The following is a 25,495-nucleotide window of genomic DNA, read 5'->3' as shown; positions in this document are numbered from 1 at the left end:
TCTCAAAATAAAAGCAGGTTTAATTATGCACTCAATATTTGGTTGGGGCTCCTTTTGTATGAATTACTGCTTCAATGCGAGGTGGCATGGAAGGGATCAGCCTGTGGCACTTCTAAGGCATTATTGAAGCCCAAGTTGCTTTGATAGTGGTCTTCAGCTCCGCTGTATTGTTTGTCAGATGTTACTTATCTTTATTTTCACAATACCCCATAGATTCTCTGTAAGGTTCAGGTCAGGCATGTTGGCTTGCCAATCAAGCACAGGAATATCATGGTCACCAAACCACTTGGAAGTGGTTTTGGTACTGTGGGCAGGTGCTAAAGTCCTGCAGCAAAATGAAATCAGCATCTCCATAAAGCTTGTCAGCAGATGGAAGCATACAGAGCTCCAAAATCTCCTGGTAGATGGCTGCATTGACTTTGGTCTTGATAAAACACCAGCCTAACACCTGGCCTAACACCAGCAGACTTCAGAATCTTCACACTGGACTTTGGATTCTGTGCCTCTCCAGTCTTCCTTTAGACTCCAGACCTTGATTTCCAAATGAAATGCTAAATTTGCTTTCATCTGAAAAGAGGACTTTGGACCATTGAGCAACAGTCCAGTTATTTTTCTCCTTACCCCAGGTGAAATGCTTCTGACATTTTTTTCTGGTTCAGGATTGGCTTGGTTCTAGGAATGTGACAGCTGTAGCCCTTTTCCAGAAGACGTCTGACTATGGTGACTCTTGATGCGCTGACTCCAGCTTCAGTCCACTCCTTGTGAAGTTCTCCCAAGTTCTTGAATCGGCTTTTCCTGACAATCTTCCCAAGGCTGTGGTCATACCTGTTTGCTTGTGCACCTTTTGCTACCACACCTTTTCCTTCCAGTCAACCCTCTATTAGTGTTGGGTGATATGGTCATTTTTCAAATCGTCATATCGTCAGCCCGTGAGATCGACAATACACAAAATTATCGTGCATGGGTGGAAAAAGAGAGAGACTCTTTGTTCTTGTCATAAAATAACTATTTGGTGTTTTAAACAGCACAGGTGCACGAGAGAGAGAGCCTATGGGATCACCAATAATTGAAAAAATATCCCTTTAAACATACTGATAAACTAACGTTAAATATAAAAATACGTCTGTGAAGGGAGACTCCTTCACCGGCTACAGGCTCAAATGCTCTTTTACTCACACGCGCAAGGTGGGTGGATGGGTGGGAGTGTGTGTGTGTGCTCTTGTTTTTGTGACATATCAGGACAAAACTTTGTATAATGACATGAGTATGACACAGGTATTACAAGCAGATGGTGACTTATGAGGACATAACCCATGTCCCTATTTTTCAAAACGCTTATAAATCATACAGAATTAGTTTTTTTTTTTAGAGAAAGTAAAAATGCACAAAGTTTCCTGTGAGGGTTAGGTTAAGGGGTAGGGTTGGTGAATGGCGATAGAATATACAGTTTGTAGAGTATAAAAACCATTACGCCTATGGGATGTCCCCACTTTTCACAAAAACAAACGTGTGTGTGTGTGTGTGTGTGAGAAATACAGTGCTGAAGTAAAATACGGTGCTGAATTATAATAGGACGCCTAATAAAAAAATAAAAATGATTATTTTAGTTTAATACATTAATAGTAGAATGAGCCTAATATCGTCTTGACTATCGACAGAGACATCTGCTATCGTCGATATCTCTGACTATCGTCGATACACGATACTATCGTCTATCGGCACAACCCTTCTCTATGAATATATTTTGATACAGCACTCAGTGAAAAGCCAGTCCTTTCTGCAATGACCTACTGTGGCTTTCCCTCCATGTGGAGGGTATTGATGATTGTCTTTTGGACAACCGTCAAATCAGAAGTCTTTCCCATAACTGTGGTTGCATGTTCTAAATTAACGAGAGAGATACCCAGTATTTATAATCAAAATTAGTCAAACTAATCAATTGAATATTGAATTTAAAACTTTCCGAAGCTGTAAGTCGTAACCATCAGAATTCAAATAAAAAAAACACTTGAAATTTCAAGTTTGTGTGCAATGAATCTATAATATAAGAAAGTTTGCTTTTTGAAATTAAATTACAAATAGATAATGAATAAATTAGATGCACCTGTATGCCATTACTTATATTATACTGTGGTTCAGTTATGGAGGCCCTTTATAATGCAAATGGTCAACTGCATGCTCTGCCAATAACTTTTTTATTAAATTCTTCTTAGGTGAAATTCAGTTCACATATTGTGATACTTATCGTATCGTGACCTCTGTATTGTGATACATTTCATATCGTGACTTTGCTGGTGATACACAGCTATAGCACGCATAAACAATCTTTCAAAGATTTTAGGTCAGTATGTTTTTTTTTTAATTTAATTATTTTTTTTTTTTTTAGTTTCTTAGCTTCACTGCATTTATTTGATCAAAAACACAGTAAAAAGAGTAAAGTAACATTGTGAAAAATTATTACAATTTAAAATAATGTTTTTCTATATTAATATATATAAAAAATATATTTATTCCTGTAACGGCAAAGCTGCTATTACTTTAGTCTTCATGATCCTTTAGAAATTATTTTAACTTTTTGAAATAGTACTCAAGAAACATTTCATATTGTTATTCTATGTTGATAACAATTGTGCTGCATAATATTGTGGAAGCCATCATACATTTGTTTTTGAAAATTCTTTGATGAACAGAAAGTTCAAAAGAACAGCATTTATTTGAAATGCATTTATGAAATCCAAAATATATTGTAACATTACAAATGTCTTTACTTTTGATCAATTTAATGCATGGTTTCTGAATAAAAGTAAGTTCAAAAGAACAGCATTTATGTGAAATGCATTTATTAAATCCAAAATCTATTGTAACAATTACAAATGTCTTTACTTTTGATCAATTTAATGCCTGGTTTCTGAATAAAAGTATTAATTCCTTTAAAAAAAAATTAAAAGCCTTATTAACATCTAACATATGAAGGGCTCACAAAATACACAGAATATAGCACAAAATCAGCTATGAAGAACTGAATCTAATCCTTCTTAAATCCAGATTGCCTGAAAGCTTCTGGCTTAGTCTTGCTCATGAATAATTTTAAAAAAGAAAGAGAAGGAAAAGAAGTAAAGTAAAGTACGAAAGGCAAAATTGTAGGGGCATGCCTGCTGGTTTGATGACATAGTGAAAAAACTAAACTCACCCACTGGAACACAGAGAAACAGAAGTATTATAAAGTTAAGCCGAACAGGGAAATGCAGGCGAATTTCAGCTTTAATATCAAAGCTATTCAGTATGATTCTGCATCATTTGAACTCTCAGGATGATCTATCCCTAGGCTGCAATTAATGGCCGATGATTTTTCTCAATTAGTCCTAGCAGCTAATGAAGCTCATTTATATGCTAGCTCATCAGTGGAAATGAATTTTTAAACGCAGTGGTTAAAGTTACAATACTCAAATGGACAAACTCCCAGAGGTGACTTAAATGAATACAGCATGAAGGAGACACAGATCATTCATAAATGTATGTGACAAGTGTGAGGTGTGAGGGATGTCTTAGAGCCCCAAATAATCAATTAAAGCCCAATTATTCTAAAGAAAGAATGATGGATTAAAAATTTATCTTGAGATATTATTAGAGGACAGTGATCTCTCTCTGTGTGTGTGTAGTGTTGCAACAGTGTAAATCGTACAGCAAGTGAATTCTGGACCCTGAGACAGACCTAGAGATGATCTATCGATTTTTCACAACATTAAAGAGAGCAAGAGAGGAGGAAAGGTACAACATAATGGAGCAGCAAATAGTTGTATACCAGTCTCAGAGGGGCTTTTTTCATAAAAAAATAGTGGGAATGTGTGCATGTGTCAAAGAGAAACACAGTATGACAAAACACCTAGAAAAGTGAAGGAGAGAATAGGGAGGAAAGATAAATAGTAAACAGGCATGTGATTGAGAGTTGAAACGGCAAATTAGAAGCACTCACAGGATGTTTAGCAGACAGTCTGCCACTCACTGTACTTGTCTGATTCCATGTGGAAGAAATAAATGTCTGAGAAGCAGAGAAAGAGAAAAAAAAGCACACAATTTACTAAACAATGATAATATGTTAATTCTGTCAGCTTGAGTCATTTAAAGAGCATTCAAAAGGTTTTAAAATAAATAAATAAACAAACAGAAAACATTGGATAAAACAATAAATATTAAAAATACAGTTACAGGGGTTAAAGCAAAAAAAAAACTGATCCTGAACTTTTTTTCCGGGGGTGGGATGGGGCGGGGCAGCACATGCAAGGAATGCAATGACTGTAACATCTTTAACATTTGAAAGGATACTATGGCAATAAGAATGTTCATTTTAACTGGTTAACTGCTAACAGACCGTTTTTTTTTTTTTACCAATTAATACAATCAGTTAAAACGGATTTAAAAGTAATTTATTTATTTTCGGTAATTTATCAAAATATTTAAAAAGGTTTGCTGCATTGCTAAAATAGGCTATGCTACGTGTATAAAATTATGTTTTTAGAGAAAAAAGAAAAACATAATGTCGCCTATTAATAAGTGACATTTTATTATTTCATTCAGAAATGGGCCTAATGCCGACGCAAAATGTTTACAAACATTATAATAAACACTGTAAACATATCTATGCTTTTTAGTTCCCCTCACTCCACAACAAATCCTTTCAATTAACAGTATCCTTTAAAAAATAACAAGAATAAAAAATAGCCTATAAGAAGTTATAGCAACATAAATGACAAGCCAAAACAAATTCATTTAGGCTAAAATGAAACAAACCAATGTTGGGTCTCTCATTCGACAAACAAATCTAATGTTTCCCTATTCGCGATGTATTTGAATGCCAAATTATTATTTATTATAGCCTACTTCACTCGCATTACAATATCCACATAAAACAAAATGTTTTGCATAACATCATGGCAGTATGGGGATAACACTTAACAGCACAAATTTTATTACATTTAAATTGAACACTGTTTTTTTTTTTTATATGTTTGACTGACAAAAAACTTGAACAGTCTCGCTGCATTGTCTTCTGTTAAATGGGCGTATTCAAGCCGCGTGCTTCAAGTGAAACATTATGATATCTCAAAAGCACGTTCAGCGCATGGGCGTGGTCGCATTAGAAGATAATGAAGGGAGACGTGAAAAACGGACATCGCATTGTTTTCATATGGATTACTTTATCAGAATATTTGTTTTCGGCAGCATTTGTTTAGTTTAAAAGTAGACATGTCAGGCTTTCTATAGATATATATCTCATATCTCTTCGTTGAGTATTCACTGAGTTACAGTTCATTTTAATGACGTGTTTGTAAATGAAGATCAGCGCAGACAAAGGCTGCAGACAGCACATCTTGTTTGTTATCTTTAATTTATAAGTGCACAAAGTTCTGTTGTTATTATGTCTGTATACATAAAAAAAAAGTAGACCCTTTACAGATTCCATTGATGTATTGCTCTTATCTGTACGATCAAAACTGAAAGTGTAATTTAAGTTCTTTTCGGGGTTATCAGGAGAAAATGCCTCATAACGCGTATTCACGTTAATCGACTCCAGAGGGTTAATGACATAATTTTCATTTTTGGGTGAACTAACCCTTTAATATATTATGTGTGAACAGGATCTTTTAAAAAAATCCCAGTTAATATGTTCTGGCAATCATATATAGTTTGGTTGAGAGTGAAAGCTGCTCCGCTCATACCATTGGTAGGCAAACTCATGGTCCCGAAAGTGATATCAACAAGATTTTTTTTTTTCTATGTATGTAGGATTATTTTTTTCCGCAGCCAAACTTTGCATGTCGTAAATCCGTCACAGTGCCAGAGAACTTTAAGCCCTACAGTTACGAACCCTAATTGAATGTTTCAAAAGGAGAAAGAACAGGAACATGGTCAAAATAATGACTCAACTGTGACACTCTTGTACTGCCACCTAGTGTGCAACATTTGATTTCTAAAATTCTCTATGTCAAATGTCTCACCTTGCTCATGCAAGACAAAATGCCATCCACAAATGCAGTCTTGTTTTTGTGAATCTGTCTGTATTCAAGTATGATTTTTGGGAGTGGATGCAGCTTCTGTAGTTGTAATAGCTAAAATAGAGTGCAAAAAAGCCAGAAACTGAATTAAAAATGATACATTCTACTTTCAATTTTAGTTAAAAGAATCATAGGTGATGAGTAAATAAAAAACAATTCATACTCTTAGACATATAAGAATGTCTAAATAATATGCAGAATATGCAGTTACATGACAAACCATAATCTAACCCTAATCCTATAGTAAGTACATGCCGTTAATTAATATTGAGTGTTTAAATATAATTACACTGTAAAAAGGACACCTTAAAATAAAGTGTAACCACAATAACGTCCATGTGAACACCTCATGTTATTTTGCACATATAAGGACATTAAATGTGTACTCACTGCTGTTTCTGATGTGGACTGCTGTTTTTTGATTGTTTTGGGAAGCTTTTTATTTTCACAAAGTTCATGTAAACGCAGCTTCTCGAATAGGATCTGAAAAAATAGGAGGTTTGTAATACATATTTCTAATTGCATTACAGTAACTATCAACGAATAAGTGACAACAAAACCTATCTAATAGACAACATTTTTGGGCATCTTGATTATGCTCAGAAATGATGTCAAGGCAGATAGCTAGCAAAGTATCAAAAGCCTTTCAAAAACACTGACCAGTCTGAGCTGTGCACTGCTGGACACCAAGAACTTCTGACCTGCAGCCTGGTGAGCCTTCTGCTCTAACTGCTTCAGCTTAGACTGAGAAAGAGAGAGAGCACAAGAGAGAAACTTGTTCGAAGGGTGCTGCTGCACAATTAGACACATTCAAATACAGAAGGTACAGTAACACCCCACACAGGACAATCCTGAAGTGTTTAATTAATAAATTCCCTTCTTCTGGGAGAACTGGGGGAGGATGAGAAGGATGTACAAAGCAGAAGAATAATAGAAGAGGAGGAAATGTGAAGAGTGCAGAAGTTGAAATAAACATACACAAAGCACTCGAGAAAACAATATATATGTGAACTTGTGAGGGAGAAGCCAAGAGATATGAAAGGAAATGGTAATGTTATTTTTAAGAAAGCAGATGCCAGCAGTGGTAGATCTAATCATTAATATTAACTACAAACAACAGAATTCTTCCTCAGGGAAGACAGCCTGAGAAAATCATGGTTTATGGCTGTTTATAGAATCATAATAGAATCATACACACTCTTACCCCTAGCAACTCCGAAGTATTTTTCATGGCCTCCTTGTCCACATGCATTTTATAGCTTTCCATAACTAAGAGAGAGGGGGGGGGTGTTAATGCAGCAAGTCAAAAGTATTGGCTTTATTGTAAATGCAAGCCTAAATATAATTCATTAGACAGTGATATATAACTCCCTTCTTAAACAGCGTTTAAAGATATAATGAATGAATGTGTTGTACTAAAGGTTTATTCAATCGATTTAGTAACTAAAAAATTTGAAAAATATATTAATTCCAATGTCATTCCAGTGCCTAACTCACAGATTACATGATTAAGCAAGAAAATGCATTTGACAGCATCTGAAACAACAGCCAAAATTCATATAGTGTCAATTGTGGTGATTTCAAAATTTCACGATAAACAACATACAGTGATGGAAAAAGAAATGCCAGTGACATTCAAAAAGAAATGTAAAAAGTTTTCAAGTAAAAACTGAAATAAACTCATGATTATACCATGAAATTAATAAATCAGGGAAATGCAATGACATTATGAGTTAAATCATTCACTTTTTATCTCTATAATCTGTTTGCGCAGACCTGCCAGAATTGGAATCATCTTTTGTTCTATGCCAGAATAGAGCTGCCACAGCCCCTGAGTCTATAGACAAAGAAACAGAAAATTAAGAGAAAACTGAGAAACACTGTACTTAATGCTTTATTTAGTAAAGATTCATTTTAAATTACCTGAAGCTTGTTATGTAGTTCCACCATTAGATTGTATAAGAGAGACAAGTTTGAGATCACTTGAGTCACCTTTTAAAGCAGTAAAGAAAGGCAGAATGCCACTGTAAAAGTGTAATTTCAAAGTCGAAATTCAGACACACCGCTGCAGTTTTTTCTGAACACCATTTGTTGAATCAAGTGTGTATATCTGACCTTGGCTTGCCCAAGCACAGGTTGCAGTGATGTGGACGTAACTGAATGCGAGTAGTGCTTGTAAAGCAGGGTCTGAAAGCAGGATGCAGAATCGGCAGGATCTAACAGCCACGCTGCAATCTTAGGATCCATCACATGACACTCCAACACTGCAAAGAAAAATATAATACCCACATTACTACTGTTCCCACATTAAAAAAATTAGATTCATTAAAAGTTAATATTTCATGGTAATTTTAACATTACTATTAATGTATTTACAATTTCTTCTCATGATTTTAAGAGCATCTTGTGTTCTTCAACATAAGCAGGAACATGAGTTACTATGTAAGTTTATACTACATAAGTTTATATGAGTTAAAATAAATGTCACATATTTGCTTGTTTAATCATTGACTTAGTAAATAAAATATTTATGTTAAAATTTAATATAGAATTTTCACTTTTCAAATCAACTTTTTGCTGTTTTAATACAATATGTCCTAAAACATTGTTTATATCCTGCTGAAAAAAAAACGATTTTCAATGTAGTCATTTGAGTTCCTATTCTATATAACACGGTAACTGTTTAAATAGTCAGAGATAAAATTCAAACTTCATGTGTGTGCCACCTTGTTTCCAGCTCAAGTCTTTGCTGAAGTGTTTCAGTGCTGTGCGAAGCAGGTCTTTAGCTTTAAAGCATACAAATGGCTTTGTGTCACACATCATCTGCATGAGCATTTCTCTAAGGACGCACAGACATACAGATACAAAGTAAAACACACTGAACATCACCTACAGCATCCACAAATGTCATCACCTACACTAAATTCCAAATCATATTTGTACCAATATCCCATTAAAGGAAAACAATTCAGTAATGCTACTTGTCGACAAAGACAGCAGTTACATGTACAGTAAATACCTCTGTCTCTTCTCGTTTCCCCTCCAAACAAAAACACACCTGGTAAAGACATCCTGCTTTTGTGTATAGTCTTGTTGGGCCCAAGCTGGTGCCTGCTCTAGTCTGAGGTACAAAACCCTGATTGGTGGTTTGTCCTGTGGTCCCTCTGAATCCAATTCCCTCTTTAGCAGAACCAGCAGGCCACACACTGAAGGGCGCAGCTTCTTTAGGAGAGACATTGAATATATCTGACAATTAATTCTCACATACAGTACCACTCATACAACATTCAGTTTGCCACATAATTTGTATTAAATCTATCTTAATCTTAAAAAAAAAAATTATGTTTTGGATAGAAGTCTCAAGCTCACTTAGGCTGCATTCATATGATAAAAAATACTGCAAAACTTTAACATTCTGAAATGCTATAACAATTTAATATAACTGCTTGGAAATATTTTAAATGTAATTCATTCTTGCAATGGTGAAGCTGAATTTTCAACAGCTATTAGTCCAGTCTTCGGTGTCAAACTATCATCCCCTTTTTTTATTTAAGCAGTAACTATTCTGCTCAACCATTCTGCTTTAAACAGTAGTGTACAGTATATCCACCAAAATTTGTAGTACAGCCAAAGCTTAAAAGTTTAGCTCAATGAATATCATCTAGTGACTCTGTAAACACACCTGTTCTGGGTCCAATTGCGTGGTGCCATCTTGGTATACCATGGTAACTACAAATGCTTTGACTTTTCCTGCTTCTTCCAACAAACACTGTCTTTCCTCTTTTGAGAGATGGCCTGTGTCACACACCCTGGGATCAGAGGTCAAACTAAAGGCCCCTTTAGTGGTTGCAGTGGTTCCATCTTCTTTTCTGTCTGTTTCAGAAGGCATTTCATTGCTTCGTTTGGATCCTGAAAGTCTTGGATCAGAGAGCTTGGGGGATTTGGAGTGATTTGGCTTATTGCATCCTTGTCTCTTTAATACTTTCTGTGGTCGGAGAGGATGAGTTTGTCTCTTGACGTTAGGCTGTGAAAGTTTTGGTTTTTGGAAAGTTTTTAACCCCTTTACTTTTGCCTTGTGGAAGAGCTGTGAGGGGAACCTGAGGGCTCTGAGGGTCTTTTTGCGCAACTCCTGTGATGAAATTATCTTAGGAGCTTCCTGTGAGGGTCCAGGGGGTTCCCATTTATGCTTTGGAAATGATTCCATCTCACCAGCCTGTATGTGACAACATACAACAAAAGACAACAAATGCAAGTAAAGTTAAAGACAAGGACATTTGAGTTCAAATGAGCTTCTATTACATGGGAAGAAAATTTTACACACAATTCAAATAAAGCCAAATTCATAACTTCAAAAAGCTTAAATCAGCAGCAGACAGCCATCCACACACAATCCTCCTTTTCAGAGTTTGGCTGTCAGTGCCAGACAAATCAGCTTAAAAAGGCTTCAATAAGAGAATATGTACACACAGTTCCCAGGCTGTCACTTGTAAAGCTTTGTAAAGCAGTTTTTAGGCTGATGCACCAACACTTTTATCGCTCTTAGGACAAGTCTTCGTCTGGTACTTCTCAACCTCTGAATGACCCCTGTGATTCTTTACGTAACAGACATCTGCAGCAGGAGATTTCCATTATTCATTAGTAGGCTGTTTCACCTTGAAAGGAGTTCAAATACTACAAAAACTACACCAAGTATTCAGGCTCAAAACATTCTTGCACACTAGATAACTGATCCCCAGATAAGTGAGGCTTTTTAATGTTCATGCTATTTTTAGAACATCAAGAATTTAGTGTTTTTTGTCCAGGTAAGTCTGTAAGCAGGTGAAATGATGCTGTCCTTAGCACTGTATGTGTGTGCTTACTTATTTTCAGTACTTGTTCACTTCATCACTCTGCTGCTCTGTACTTCAAAACCCTGAGGAAGAACTCTTTTTTTTTTTTTTTACATAAATGCCATAAATGCAGATTGATGCTTTCATCTTTATTCCAACAATGTAATGTGTGCTGTTAATGGCACCTCTCTGAGCCCTCGGAGTACAGGGAGACCCTCATAACTGATCCCTTAAACACTAAAGACTTTTTGCCTGTGCTGCATTTTCTTATTAACAGTTTTAAAGAGTACACCTTGTAGAATAAAAGTTGTTTGCAGAATAAAGTCAGGACATTGTAGGGTATCAGAACGAATCAGACAATTTAAGATTTGATGCTGCTAAATTCTCAATAAAACTGTTTTCACTTTATATATGTTACTGTTTCTGTTGTCAGACAAGAGAATGAATATGAAATAGTGACTGAGATGCAATCCATTAAGACTTCATAACCAGCTTTCCCTTCAAAGATGTTAATCTGCACAAAAATCCTGACAATCAAGCCGTCGTCTGATGAAATCAACTACACATAAGATAAAGACAATAGCTGTGCTGTGATTTCGGCTATACTTTTAAGTAAAAATAGAGAAGCAACATAATATCTGAAAGCTTGTTGCTCCTCTCAGTTGCTGAACAATGCAGACGCACACAGAGAGAAAAAGGTGTGTGCACGCGCTGGGAAAGCAAGACCTCTGGCAGTACCAGTGTTCTGCACCCTGCCAGATTATGCCTTGTATTGGTTAGGTTTAGGAATAGGTGTGGGGGAGGGGTTGGGATTAGGGGTGGAGTTAGGATCAGGCAATCAGCTAGCAAGTCAGCTAGTCTCAGAAACTAAATAGGCCTAAGGTTTGGGCAAAACCTAAAGATTTGTCGCAAGCCGCTTAAAAAATAAAAGAAGTCGATAAAAGTGTCTGCAAAGTCATTAAGTTGGCAACACTGTGCATCTCCATTTTTCCAACCACGGGCTAGGCCATGGGTCAAATAGAAAACGCGTGCGCCTTGCTAAAATTAGTGCCGTTAAAATAAATTTGCGTCAATGCATTAATTTTGACAGCCCTAATATATATATATATATATATATATATATATATATATATATATATATATATATATATATATATATATATATATATATATATATATATATATATATATATATATATACAGGGTGCGATTTGCCGGGGGGGATGCGTGGAATTTCCCCCTTCTGGTCAATGTATCCCTGCCTCTGCTTAATTATTTTTTTATTTTTAAATTTACCCCCCCCTCAAAGTGATCAGTGCTATTACACTAGTAGTGAGACGGATCACAAAACTTATCACGGATCCGTGGTTTGATTAAAGTCAATTTTATTTTAAAATGCACTACTTTGTCTGGCTCTGATATAGCTGCCGCGCAGCCTCTCTGAGACTCTCTGGTGCTGCCGTATGAGCGCAAGGTCTCTCTTTCCCAGCGCGAGCCTCTCTCTGCATCTGCGAGCGAGCGCAGAGAGCAGCAGCACTTTCAGTTAAAAAAAAAGAAATATATTCTGTTGCTTCTAATTCTATTTTACAAGCAAGTATAGCCGACATCAGTCACAGCACAACCACTGACTTTATCGTATGTGTATTTTATTTCATTAGTGCAGATTAATGTCTGAGAGCTGGTTATGTAGTCTTAATGGACCACATTTCAGTCATTATAATATTCATTCCGTTTTCTGACAACAGAAACATTAAAATATAGTAATAAAAACAGTTTTATTGAGAATTAAATTAAATGGCTAAATTAAATTGCAGTATGTGAGCATAGGGAGGCAATACAATACGACGCACTTACGTTATAAATATGCTAATTAGCACATGACGCCATCTAGTTCATGTTCTCATTATTTATTTTTATGAATTAAAATGTTTCAAAACATCCCCCCCTCTGTTTTTTTCACAAATCGCACCCTATATATATATATATATATATATATATATATATATATATATATATATATATATAAATAAACAAATGAGAGAAAAAAACAGCAAGCAGAAACTGAAATTATAGGCCTAAAGATGAGTCAGAATTGTGGGCTAGTAGAGTTTCACAATCTTATTTCTTCCTTTCCAAAATCTATTTAGCGCATTGTTAGCAAAAGCTAGGGGTGGGTGATATGGCAAAAATATCACATATACAACAATTGTACACTGATTATTATTAAAGCAACTGTATTAAAGTTCTTCAGTCAAGAAGATTCTTCTGTCTGTCAATTCTGTCATAGTGTTTTATTTTTATACCATCATTTACTCATTATCAGGTTGTTTTAAACCTGAATAAGTTTATTTTTTTCCTTCTGTTGAATGTTATCTATTTGATCATTTCTATTATTAAATTAAATTGGGACCAGCTACTGTTTGGTTACCCACATTCTTCAAAATATATTATTTTATGTTTAGCACAAGAAATAAATTAATACAGGTTTGGGACAACATGTGACTAAATAATGAGAGAAATTACATTTTAGGGTGAACAATCCCTTTAATTACAGTCCACAGTATGTTTAGTAATTCTCTTTAAGAGCCACACACATCTAATATACAGGCACGCATCCATTTTTCTCTCACTTTTACTTTCAGTTTAGACATAAGCAACTGTGTTCATATATAAACCTTATGTATTTTGACAATTTTAGCGCAATCTGACGCGATACATATCTTAGCACAGTAAGGCGCTATATGGCAATATTTTAGTGTGCGTGCACATTGTAGGTGTATGGGCACTGGAAAGGCGCATGTCAGAACAGCACGCAAATTAAATGTTTAACCGCAGCAAGTGTAACTTTCTCACTGAGTTAATACTGTTGTGAGTGTATGTTGCGTTGTACAGTATATTGAACCAGAGGTGCCAGAACTGCAGCTGATTGAATGTGTGCTGTAGCACGATATTACAATATTTCTCCAAAAACAGATAGTGGAGACATTTTTATCATCCACGATCAAAAACTGCCGTATTGCACACCCCTAGCAAAAGCTAAACATCAAAAAATATTATATTATTATTTACAGCTAAACATCAAAAAATATTATATTATTATTTTATTATATTATAATATTAGTTTCAGTTAATAAAATCAGACAAACACATCTCTGATGACATATCATCTGAGAGAAGGACTGTCTTCTCTCAGCACTGGAGTGAGTACATTACTTGAGAATGGGGCTGGAGGCTGTGCTGCACTCCATCACTGGGTTGGGGTACAGTGGATTCCACCTTTCCATCTCGCTCTCCAACAGGCATCAGAAATGTATTCTCATCTGGCTGGGGAGAATCTGTGTGTATGATAAAAAGAGTGAATAGTGTCTAAGGCTACGTTCACACTGCAGGGCTTAATGCTCAATTCCGATTTTTTTTTTTAAAATTGATTTTTTTGCCGTTCACATTTCCAATTAAATGCGACCTTTTGTGATCTCCTGTGTGAACATAAAATGACCCAGAAGTGATCCGCATGCCCAGAAGAGTACTCAACGGCCAACAACGTCACTCGTTGTTTGCGGAAGCAGCTAAACATGGATGTCATAACAACAGTGTAGTCAACAGCGGAGCTCGTTTAGCAATATTAAAGTTATTTAAGCAGCATCGTCCGCCATGGTTGTTGTTTATCTTCTCATTCTCACCTACTTCAATGCATAATTATGGCGTTTGTAGTGTATCAATGACGTACAGGTCGGATACATGTGACCTGGCCGTTCAGACGGAGGTCGCATTTCAAAAGATCGGATACGTATCGGATTTAGGACCACATACCCAAGTGGCCTGGGTCATTTGAAAAGATCGGATCTGTGTCGTTCAGACTGTCATGAAAAGATCAGATACAGGTCGCATATGGGCAAAAAAATTGGAATTGGGTCATTTCAGCCTGCAGTGTGAACGTAGCCTAAGCGTTGTCAGTGGCATGTGGATGCATGCATCTCATTTCTGCCCATTGGGTAGTGTCTGTTTGTTGCATCATAAGCTTGTATGTAGCTGACATGCACAAAAAAAAAAAAAGTAAAACCAATATGCCACTTTTAAACCATTTTAAACTGCGTTTTGTAATGATTAATTATTATCTTGATAAAACTTGGTTCAACAAAGGACTGGTCTACAAGAAAAAAATATTTGCAAATCAGATATTAACTCTGTCTTCAAAAGGCAGTCTTACCAGTCTTCATAAGGCAGACAGACTTGGACAGGGTTAGGAAAGTTCGGTCCTAGAGAGCCGCAGTCCTGCAGAGTTTAGTTTCAACCCTAACCAAACACACCTGAACAAGCTCATCAATGTCTTCAGGATTACTAAGACTACAGGCAGGTAAGGGTTTTTTTCAGGGTTGGAGCTGAACTCTGCAGGACTGTGGCTCTCTAGAACCGAACTTGCCTGCCCCTGGACTAGGAAAATGGCTTACATGTGATATAGTAGGACTAGGGTGGCCATATGCGCCATTCATACGGGACACGTCCCGGCCAGGATTTTAAATCTTTATAGCTCTCATGAATGTTACACAACGATCAACCCGCACAGTGCAAATAGCAAAAACCTGGATATTTTAGGCATTATTAAAATCCTGGCTGGGGTGTTTCACGTGTGAACGGCACATATGGCCACCCTAAGTAGGTCTGCAATATGAAGATTTGTCAAAATATGTATTTGTACAGTCTAGCAGACCATCAAGCACTGTACTTGTTCTGCTCTTGGTAATCGCTCTTCTTTCACAGCCACTGTCTTCTTTTTCTTCCACTGAGTCCTGTATTTCACCTGACCTAACAGGTATGTCTTGCACACATTCAAGGACAGAGACACTTCCACATATTTCAGCATGTACAAAGCTTTCCACTGGAAGTGACAATTCAGAGTTTCTGCTGTTTTTCCAGTAATGGCTGCTCTCCAGGTCCTCATACTTAGAGGTTGGTTTCTCTACATTTGACATATGATTACTATGCTGCACTTGTATGAACACAGCTTGGTCAGCTCTGGCCTCTTTTGAGATGTCTTCAAAAACAGACTCACTGCTATCTTTTGCTGTCAACGCCGATCGACAACTCCAAAACTCTGTCTGTCGAGTCTTCTGCTGCTTGTCCACAATATTAATCCTCTTTTCTTTTTCTTCAGATGCTGGATGACAGTTGTTAGTAGGAAATGTAAGCTGCCCAGAGCTGAACCTCTTTACTGGAGGAGCCTCATGTTGATCACAGCCTACTGGGTCTTTTTCAGATGAGCTTGCTGGTTGAATCCAACTCCTCTTCCTGAAGGTCAGTCTATGGTTCTCTGCTTCTGTCTTAAAGTCTGGTCTAGCCTGAGGGCTCCCAATGCTATTTAAGCGGAACATATGTAAACTATCTTCTCCCTGTGCTACTGGGATATAAGGCTGGACATTGGGCTTTATCATATCACCAGCATAGTACACTGCAAACTTCTCATTCCTGGTCACATCCTTTAACTTGAAGTGGTTTGAATCTTGCACCAGATCATTAGAATCCCAGGTTCTAAAGACAGAAAGATAAAATGATAAAGACAATAGAAACTATCAGTGTAAACAGTTTAAGACTAGGATTTTCTACAAGCTATACAAGATTACCCCAAATGTTGTCCCAACCAAACACTTGTCTGAACAAAGAATTCATATTGTTGAAATGTTAAAGGGATAGTTCATTCAAAATTCTAAATTATGTCATTAATAACTCACCCTCATGTCGTTCCAAACCCTTGAGACCTCCATTTATCTTCGGAACAGAGTTTAAAGGAACACTCCACCGTTTTTTGAAATAGGGCTTATTCACATTATTTCCTACATTTAGATAGGTGGGCAAATGCATTTTTGTGTCAGTGCATGCATTGTTTTAGTTTGACTGGGTCGGCGTTAGCTTAGCTTAGCACAATGAATGGAATCCTTTGTTGCCAGCTAGCATGGCCTGAGTAAAAGTGATCAAAAAAATAAAAAAAAACCCACCTAATTACTTCTTGTGGCCTGCGTATTCACAACGAGTACAAATAGCGATCCAGATTAACACTAGGCGATTTCCTAGGCAGATATTGACTTGGGACTATATTATGGGGAAGCACAGGCGAAGCACTGCTGCTTAGGCGAAGCACTGCTACTTCGGGGCAGAGATATCACGCAACACATGAAATCCCACGAATTCCGTCAACATAGCGGCGTGCAACGCGTCAAAAAAACAGAAGAAGAAGAACATACTGGCGTGACCTGCACCGAGTGTCTTCGCTTTTGGATGATTTATTTTGAGAAGTTACAGCAAACATGGTTATTACCTGCATAGCAAAAGGTTGTGAGAACAAGCAAAGGACATACACGAATTTGGTGAACTGGTTCAAAAAGATCAGGTTACATCGAATGATTCGTTCGCGAACCAGATATGACAAACTGCTTTGTTTTGAACTCTCTCTCACAACAGACACGGAAGAGAAGACAATGTTGAATAAAGTCGTAGTTTTTGCTATTTTTGGACCTAAATGTATTTTCGATGCTTCAAAATATTCTAACTGACCCTCTGATGTCACATGGACTACTTTGATGATGTTTTTCTTACCTTTCTGGACATGGACAGTAGACCGTACACACAGCTTCAATGGAGGGACTGAGAGCTCTCTGACTAAATCTAAAATATCTTAAACTGTGTTCCGAAGATAAATGGAGGTCTTACTGGTTTGGAACGACATGAGGGTGAGTTATTAATGACTATTTTGATTTTTGGGTGAACTATCCCTTTAAAGCTTTGTGAGCTCCTATCATGAATAAATGATGCAGTTACTGTTATAGGATTATTGTTTTGTGGATTGCTGACTTTATTTAAACTTTTTTGTTGTTGTCATTATTGCTAGTTATTTTTTGTACTTCAACGTAAAGAGCTCTTTTTTTCTTTTACATTTGTTGTCACTGTTCCTGAGGTTTGTGTGTCTAGTTTTGAGACCTGGAGTATGTAAAACTATTTATATCCTTTTTCTGGCTATCTTAGTATTGTAAGTTGTTATTATATAAGCAAAGACAATGTTGTCTACATATTAAACTTAGTTATTCATTTAGGTTTGTCATTCATAACTAATCAAAATTAATAATATAGTGACTTTATACACATTTTTTCTTCCAGGAAACAGAATAAAATAGTTTACCTCAAGAACATTGTTATTTCAGTTGCTGACAATCAGCATTGCACGAACAAACTAATTCACATTGGCTAAACAAAGTGTCTTTACTGAGAATAACTTAAATACTATTGAGAGAAATCAAAAGTCTTACTACAAGTTGACCTTTTTTTTTTTTTACGTTTTCTCAACTGTATTTTAGTGTACACAAAAGTGTACTTTACATTATTGTTGGCTTAATATATGCACAGCAAATATCTAAATAAAAACTGTTACTGTAGATGCTGTATCAGTGGTATTACTCACCTGTTTTTCCCTGCAAACAAATCTTGATTTCTGTCATCTCTGCCCTGCTGCTGAGACAGTCCGAAACCTCTACCAGATAAACCTGTAATTTTTAATAGTTAAAGATTCCCTCAGACAAAAAAAATATTTAAACCATTTTTAACACCTGTTTGTGAACTAGTCTTTCTTAAAGTCACCAAGCATAGGTCAAAAGTTTTAACTTGAGTGTTAATACCCAATATAATGCAGCTTCCTGTTGGCCACAACTTGCCTCAAGTTAATAATATTGTTAGAATATTCTGTTTCTGACTCACTAGCTCTGCTTCTGTCTGTTCTGTGCACATACTGGACCCGGAGGGCTGCTATGACGCTCTGTGCTGCTGCAGAGAGAGGTGCTGTGTTCAGACTGCTGCAGAGGTAGCTTTCCATCTTTTGCTGCTCTTAGTCTGTCTTAACCCTGTAGACACACATTCAGAAAAACAGCAGTCCAATCTAAGCAGGTGCTAGATTCATATCTAACATCAAAGGGACCAAACATGCACATGCAACATAATTGGCTCTGGTCATACTCTTCCACAACACAATATATGTGTGGAAAACCATTGTTCCCATGTCTGTCTGTCAGTCAACTCAGATCTATCAAATGATAATATACTTAGTCGCCTGGTGCTTTTCAGGTGGTCTTATTTAATGAGTTGACAATCCTAAATGTATTGAGGCAAAGAATCAAACTGCATTTATAAAACATTTAAAACACACACAAAAAAGATTTGCTGAAACATTGAGATAACAAATTGTTTATTTACAAAGATACAAGTTTTAATCACCAACAAACTATAAGTAATATATACAAGGTTCAGTACAACATTTGTTGAAAAATGCAAATTGACGTAAAATTGTATGTACTAAATACAAATATGACATGCCTAAAGAACATGAACTTTTAGCAGATATCAGAAATAAAGAATAAAAAAATTTTTTTATATTAATCCTTCGGAGCTCCATAACAGAAGCAACAATGGTCCATGTACTTATCTGCATATAACAATAATTATACAGGGACCCCTGTATTGTTGGCTGGAGTAGACAAAGTCTTTGTTCTGATTCTACATAACCCCTGCTTGAGCCTCTATATCTCTCACTGCTCTGCTGAGCAGTCTTGGGTCCAGATGGAAATAAACATACAGTTCCCTCTCTCTCCTCAGGGTGGCACTGCGTTCAAGCCTCCCTCGTTTGGACTTCAAGTCCCCAACTATGTCCTGAAGAGATGTATACAAGGCCTTCTGCTTGACCTCCAACTCATCAAGAACTATTGTGAGCTCCTAAACAGAGAGAGTGGGTGGAAAACAAATCAGACAGAGAGCAGGAGGTGCCAAGTACAGAAGCAGGCAGAAAGTGTGACAGGCATAGTAAAAGTCAAAGAAGGGAAATGGCATGTACATGACAGTGTGTACAGTGTAAAATAGTTTGAAAGGGTGAGACGAAGAGCAAGGAGAAAGAGATGGAGTTAAACAACTTGTAATTATCCCTCTTCTGCTTGATATGTTATGGAAATACACATAACCCAATCTACACATGAACTCCTTATTAAAGTGCCCCTATTATGGGTTATGAAAGGTTGATATTTTGGTTTTGGGAGTCCCCAACAACAGGTTTACATTCATATGCATTTATTTTTAACTTATTTGTTTAAAAACTTTGTGTGACGCTAATCTGAGGTGATTGGTCCGAGTGGTCTCAATTTAATTTCATCATGAGCCTGTAATGCAGGGATCCTCAGGCCATCCTTAAAAATATTTTGGTTTGCAGTAACAGTAAATTTTTTTAAAAAAAGGGTCGGTAGGTCGGTCTATATTTTTTTTTTCAAGTTTCAATGTAAAAAAAAAAAGTAAATTTTTGTGATTGTGATGACGTCGGTATGAATTTAAACAAATTAGCATACTGAATTAGTCACTGACTGGGTCTTCAACCCGTGCCTTCGGGCGCATCATTGCAAACCTCATTTTGATGCAGGCTATATAGACCACAAACAAATTTAAATCTTTGTCAAAAACATGTTTATTGCATGAATTTCAGGTGAGAAAAAAATGAGGTACTGTTTTACATCCACCGCTACGTAGCCTATCAATGCAACCTACAAATGAGAGAACTTTTACTTTGCTTTCTTGGGTTGTCACTTTTGTGAAAAAAATCCTGTTTGATTTGAGTGACGAGTGTTTATTGAATCGATTGTAAAATCGATTTTGCATGTCTAAAGTTTTATACGGCAAATAACACCAAATATAGGTAAATCCATGGACAACAGGCAGGAGGAATGTAAAGATTCAATATATTGGTAAAGACCAATATTTCTGATGATTTATTGGCGTGAAGTTACGTGCAAAATGACAAACAAGAGTGCAACATTTTCGAAAAACAATAAGCAGAGTGGACTGCCATAATGCAAAACATTTACATTGCAGGCTTCAACATGCTGTGTTTACGATTAAATTTCAACAACAACAAAAAATTATATCAAAAGGCTTTCTTAGGCTATCAAAAAAAATGTTTTTCGAATATTCGTCGAATTTAAAATAAAAATCCACATTCGAATGCGCATATGAATTTTAGGTGTGCATTAAGGAAGCTGCCTTATGAGCCCCGGTACGTGTTCGATTCCATCTGGCCGCGCGCACAGCTGTGTCTACACAACTTTCAAAGGCGGACGAGCTCGACACGCAGTATCTGCTTTCTCATCTTTCACCTCGTGTACGCGCACGAGATGCGATGACAATATATGTGTCATTGCATTATAAGGTTATGTTTGCCTATCCAGTTGAAGCCACTTAAAAAAAAAAAAATCAATGTGGAGAAGATCTTGTTTACATCAAAACTGAAACCAAGCCGTTCACACAGAACGCATATTTCGCGCATCTCATGTTTTTAAATGAAAAAATGTATCCTGTGTGACTGGTTTTCCGCCCTTTTTATTTATTTAACAATGCATGCATACATGATGCTGTTTTGTTTATAGTTCTTTAAGCAACTTAATTAATAATAATTGGTTCAAAAACATTATCTTAAATATTATGTTTTTTTCACAGTCATGTATTCTAATGCTTTGAATAAATATGCAGTAGCCTAATATTTTGCTCGATGCGCTATCTTGAGCCTCAGAAGAGAAGCAAAAAGCTTTTCTTCACCCTAACTGAAATTATGCATTTAAAATTCGAATACAATTCAAATTTTGATCATAGCCTATTTAAGTAAAAAAAATCGAATTTAGTTTTTTCAGCTATTTTGACAGCCCTAGGTGATTCAAGCCCGAAACTGTATGAGACTGAATACCGGCTGAATTCACATTTCTGTTGTAAAAAGAGAAACATTGTGCAGAAGTATTATTTGCTGTTATGCGTGTTTGTCCGAAGCTGCAGTTGCTGTGTGAAGCCTGTTCAAAAAAAAAAAAAACCTGGACGCGCTCCGAGAAAAAGGTCGTTAAAATCATTTTCTTATTTTCGTTTTCGAAACTTGTGTTGGTTGATTCGTGCTTGATTCGTGCAATAGATTTTCGAACATAGAGTGACAGTCGACACGTGTGGTCACGGTTTTAGACTAGAGAGGAGAAGGGATGGGAAAAGATCTGGGCACAGTTTTTCCAGAACTTTGTGCCAAGTTAAAGCGGTGTCGAGCTGTTTTAATGAATATTTTTAGATGTATTATGGTGCCCGAACCCGTATGACTTTGAACAGTGACCGCGAACATTTAGTTTACTGCAGCCGCAGGCAGCCATCATTACCAAGCGCGAACCGTTGACTCTGACAGTGAGTGAGAGTATGAGACGAAGAAAACGCACAGGACACAGTGTGACATCCGTGTAAACACAGATGGCGTCACTGGTTTTTTTTTAATTAAAGAAGATAGCCTTCATTTGTATGTAGGCCAAGGCAATTTATATATTTACAATACTTAAATATAATTAATAGTATTTTATTGCGTTTGTATTAGTTGTTTGAAGAGTAAAAAAATAATTGGTCGGTCTTAACGCAAATTTACAATCGGCAAGTCGGTCGGACTAAAAGCAAAAAAAATATATATATTGAGTCGGTGCTAAATTGACAGGGTCGGTCGGGTTACGGCAAACAAGAATATTTTTAAGGATGGCCTCAAATCTGGCCCACAAGATCCACTTTCCTGCATATTTTAGCTGTAATCCTAATCAGACAAACCTGAACATGCTAATCAATGTCTTCAGGATCATTAGAAATCACAGGTAGGTGAGTTTGATCAGGGTTGGAGCTAAACTCCATGGTAAGATTTGAGGAATCCTGCTGTAATGCTTGATAAAGCCAGTACTGCTTTGTGTACAGCGTTACCGGGTAAACAGCTATTTTGACCACATCAAAAGTGCACCTAGTGGCAAAGAATGAATTAGTATTTTTAATTTTCATTCAGACCAACGTGAAAATTGAGCTTTTCATTATTTAAATGACAGCAGTCTTACATGCATTACACAGGGATGCAGGCAGACTTGTGAATAAAAGCATGTGCAAGCTCACGTCACGTTGCTGTGCGTGCAGTCATGAAAACTTAATGTTTGCAATGCATGCGTTTTTACAGCACTGCAGTTTAAAACAACTGATTTTAGGCTGTTGAAACACAAACAACAGAGCTATATGTGCGCGCTGTCTCTGTTTCTTGTGAAGCTCGTGAGCATTTTAGCAACTTTATTGGCTTTGAACGATTGCATAAACACTTATATGTGTCCAAATTCAAGAATCATTATAAACACAGTCATTTAGGTCTTAAGGGAATGTAAACAGTTTCAAGAGAAAGCTCATATGTAAGTATTGGATCCGTATTTTGGTCTTAAAGGGGAAGCGGTCCAATATTCGTCCTGTGTGCCAATCATGAAAATCTGTCACTGCTATTGACTAAATCACTTTTGTAACTAGAATAAGAAGAAAATAAATGATTTTAATGATATAACTTACACAGAGAAGATTAATTAATTTACAAAATCTATTTCTTATTTATTGTACTTTTTGTCCTATTGGTTGTAATTAGTTTCTTGTTCTTATTTCATCACTGACTGTTTATGTATCTCCATTGAGGTTGAGTTTTTTTTATTATTATTATTTTCTTGTATTAGTTTGATATTGACATTGGTGACGAGGATTATGAAAATTCTATGGTATCAAATCTTAATATAAAAAACCTTTATTCAGCCCTCTCGCAGCTGTAGATGGTAATGTTTTCTCTTGGTTCATTTCTCTAGGTTCATGTCAAATTAATTTTGATAAATAAGTCGCACCTGTTTATAAGTCGCAGGACCAGCCAAACTATGAAAAAAAGTGCGACTTATAGTCCGGAAAATACGGTATATTAAGATATATATCGTTATCGAGATATAACATTTATCATATTATGATATAAGATTTTGGTCAGATCACCCATATGCTAATGTTTCATGTTGTCCTCAACAAGAAATGGCTTTGGGATTCGTTTTAAATGTAACTTGTTTCAATGATTCAAAGTCGACTTTCTTTTGAGAGACAATAACATTATACACAGCGTGCTTTCAGATTTAAAACTTTGAAGGATGTTTTCATTCATTTAGAGCGGTGTTACACACTACATGAAGGGTAATTTTCAAAAATCCATAATAGGGGCACTTTAACACTGAACTCTTACTTCAGTGGTTCTCAAACCGCTCTATGATGTACACCCAGCACTGCATGTTTTGTATGTCTCCCTATATTGGACACAGCCACTTCACGTCTTGCAGTCTCCACTAATGAGCTGATGAGTTGAATCAGGTGTGATAGATGAGGGAGACACACAAAATGGGCAGGGCAGGGGGTACTCCAGGACAGGTTTGAGAACCACTGGCTTGGGAAGAAGAGTAAAATATTAGGCATTAAAATTAATTATATAATTGTTTTAAATGTCATTCCAGCTGCTATGTCTATTTTTATGGCAAATCCATGGTAAAATATAAGAATAGATCAAACTAAAAAGTAAATGTTTTAGATCAATTTTTAATACCACTTTTTCAGGAGTAACTTTAAGGGGAAAAAAGCTTTAAGGGTCTCAGCAGAATTAAAGTGTTTAAACAAGAAATATCACAGGTGCTGCAGAAATACAAAAGAAAACACAAGCCATAGACAATTTTAAACCTTTTCACTAAGAATGAAAACACAAAAGGGCCAGATATACTAACAGCTCAAATCAGTGCAAACTCTCTTTTGACATAAAAAAAAAAAGTTGCTCTAAAGCCATGGATTGAAAAATCTTTTTTTGTTTTTAAGTTATTTTTGTGGCTAACCTTGTTGCAGTTGTAGAAGTTTACCTTTCAGATGCAAAATGTATTGGAGAAGAGCATTTAAATTAATAGGGGTTTGCAGTACTACGTTAAAATTTTTCATTAACACCCAAAAAAGCACGTCTTAATCATTACGCTCCTGTATTGTTAGTGGATTGCCTGCATCTGATTATCACTGGCTCTGCTTGTTTGTGACCCTGTGCTAATTTGAGCTACTCTTAGTAAATTGTATTGTTCATTATGGATATTTGCATGCTGTGTTTGTATTCTTTTATTTGAACATTTTCCGTAGATCATCTGCAAAACTTTTCACTCCCATCTGTGCTGTTAAGGGCTTGCAGTCTCACGCTAATTTGCCCTGTTTAGTAAATCTGGCCCATATAATCTTAAAACAGCAAATAAAAATAAAAACACAGTGAATAAAATCACCAAAAACCCCACCACCAAACAATTACGACCAGCCACTGAGAGGTGCATGCATTTTATAAGTAATAAATTTGACGATAAATTTTCTCACGGTTCTTGGGATTCACAAAGGATGATGTTGAAAATGGCAGTGAGATTGAGAAAAAAGAACAGAAAGACATACCTGTGCATGAGGGCAGAACTCCAGTGCAGGTGTGGCTGTAGCACATACCTGCGGCCTCAGAAGAGGCTGCACAATGTCCGAGTATGCCACTTGGTCGAGTGCATCTCGGTCACTTTCTAAACGAGCTCCAGTATAGGCTTGCTCTCGTCTGGCCCCATCCAAAGCCTCTCGTACAGTGACCAAATCCTCCTGTAGTTTAAATGCTGCTGTTTCCAGTCTACTGTAGGTTTGGAATGGATCCTCTTTCTCCACGGGGGCGTTACCCAACTCAAGCATCTGCAGCAACCTGAGGGATGA

The 25,495-nt window shown here is 36.5% G+C and overlaps 1 protein-coding gene across 4 annotated transcripts in view; it reads right to left on the bottom strand.

The window, feature by feature from the left end:
- Positions 1-25,495, bottom strand: part of LOC132118407 (DNA polymerase nu-like) — a 72,604-nt gene that overhangs the window by 43,312 nt on the left and 3,797 nt on the right. The window contains exons 2-17 of one of the 4 annotated variants that reach the window (XM_059528241.1): positions 18,623-18,765; positions 18,330-18,411; positions 15,606-16,408; positions 14,096-14,217; positions 9,736-10,266; positions 9,112-9,275; positions 8,780-8,892; positions 8,169-8,317; positions 7,977-8,045; positions 7,830-7,890; positions 7,258-7,322; positions 6,714-6,797; positions 6,444-6,536; positions 5,997-6,107; positions 3,974-4,039; positions 2,934-3,883 (exon numbers count right to left, since the gene is read on the bottom strand). In XM_059528241.1, coding sequence (XP_059384224.1) covers positions 3,743-3,883; positions 3,974-4,039; positions 5,997-6,107; positions 6,444-6,536; positions 6,714-6,797; positions 7,258-7,322; positions 7,830-7,890; positions 7,977-8,045; positions 8,169-8,317; positions 8,780-8,892; positions 9,112-9,275; positions 9,736-10,266; positions 14,096-14,217; positions 15,606-16,408; positions 18,330-18,411; positions 18,623-18,737 — 2,769 coding nt within the window. In that variant the 5' untranslated portion in view covers positions 18,738-18,765 and the 3' untranslated portion in view covers positions 2,934-3,742. Of the gene's footprint in view, positions 1-2,933; positions 3,884-3,973; positions 4,040-5,996; positions 6,108-6,443; positions 6,537-6,713; positions 6,798-7,257; positions 7,323-7,829; positions 7,891-7,976; positions 8,046-8,168; positions 8,318-8,779; positions 8,893-9,111; positions 9,276-9,735; positions 10,267-14,095; positions 14,218-15,605; positions 16,409-18,329; positions 18,412-18,622; positions 18,766-19,089; positions 19,631-25,198; positions 25,485-25,495 lie in introns of those variants that run through there. The other 3 variants (XM_059528233.1, XM_059528249.1, XM_059528258.1) reach the window with 3 other exon arrangements.

The sequence above is a fragment of the Carassius carassius genome, chromosome 3, assembly GCF_963082965.1.
Source record: "Carassius carassius chromosome 3, fCarCar2.1, whole genome shotgun sequence".
NCBI classification, from domain to species: domain Eukaryota; kingdom Metazoa; phylum Chordata; class Actinopteri; order Cypriniformes; family Cyprinidae; genus Carassius; species Carassius carassius.
This window is presented reverse-complemented; position numbering and strand designations above follow the sequence as displayed.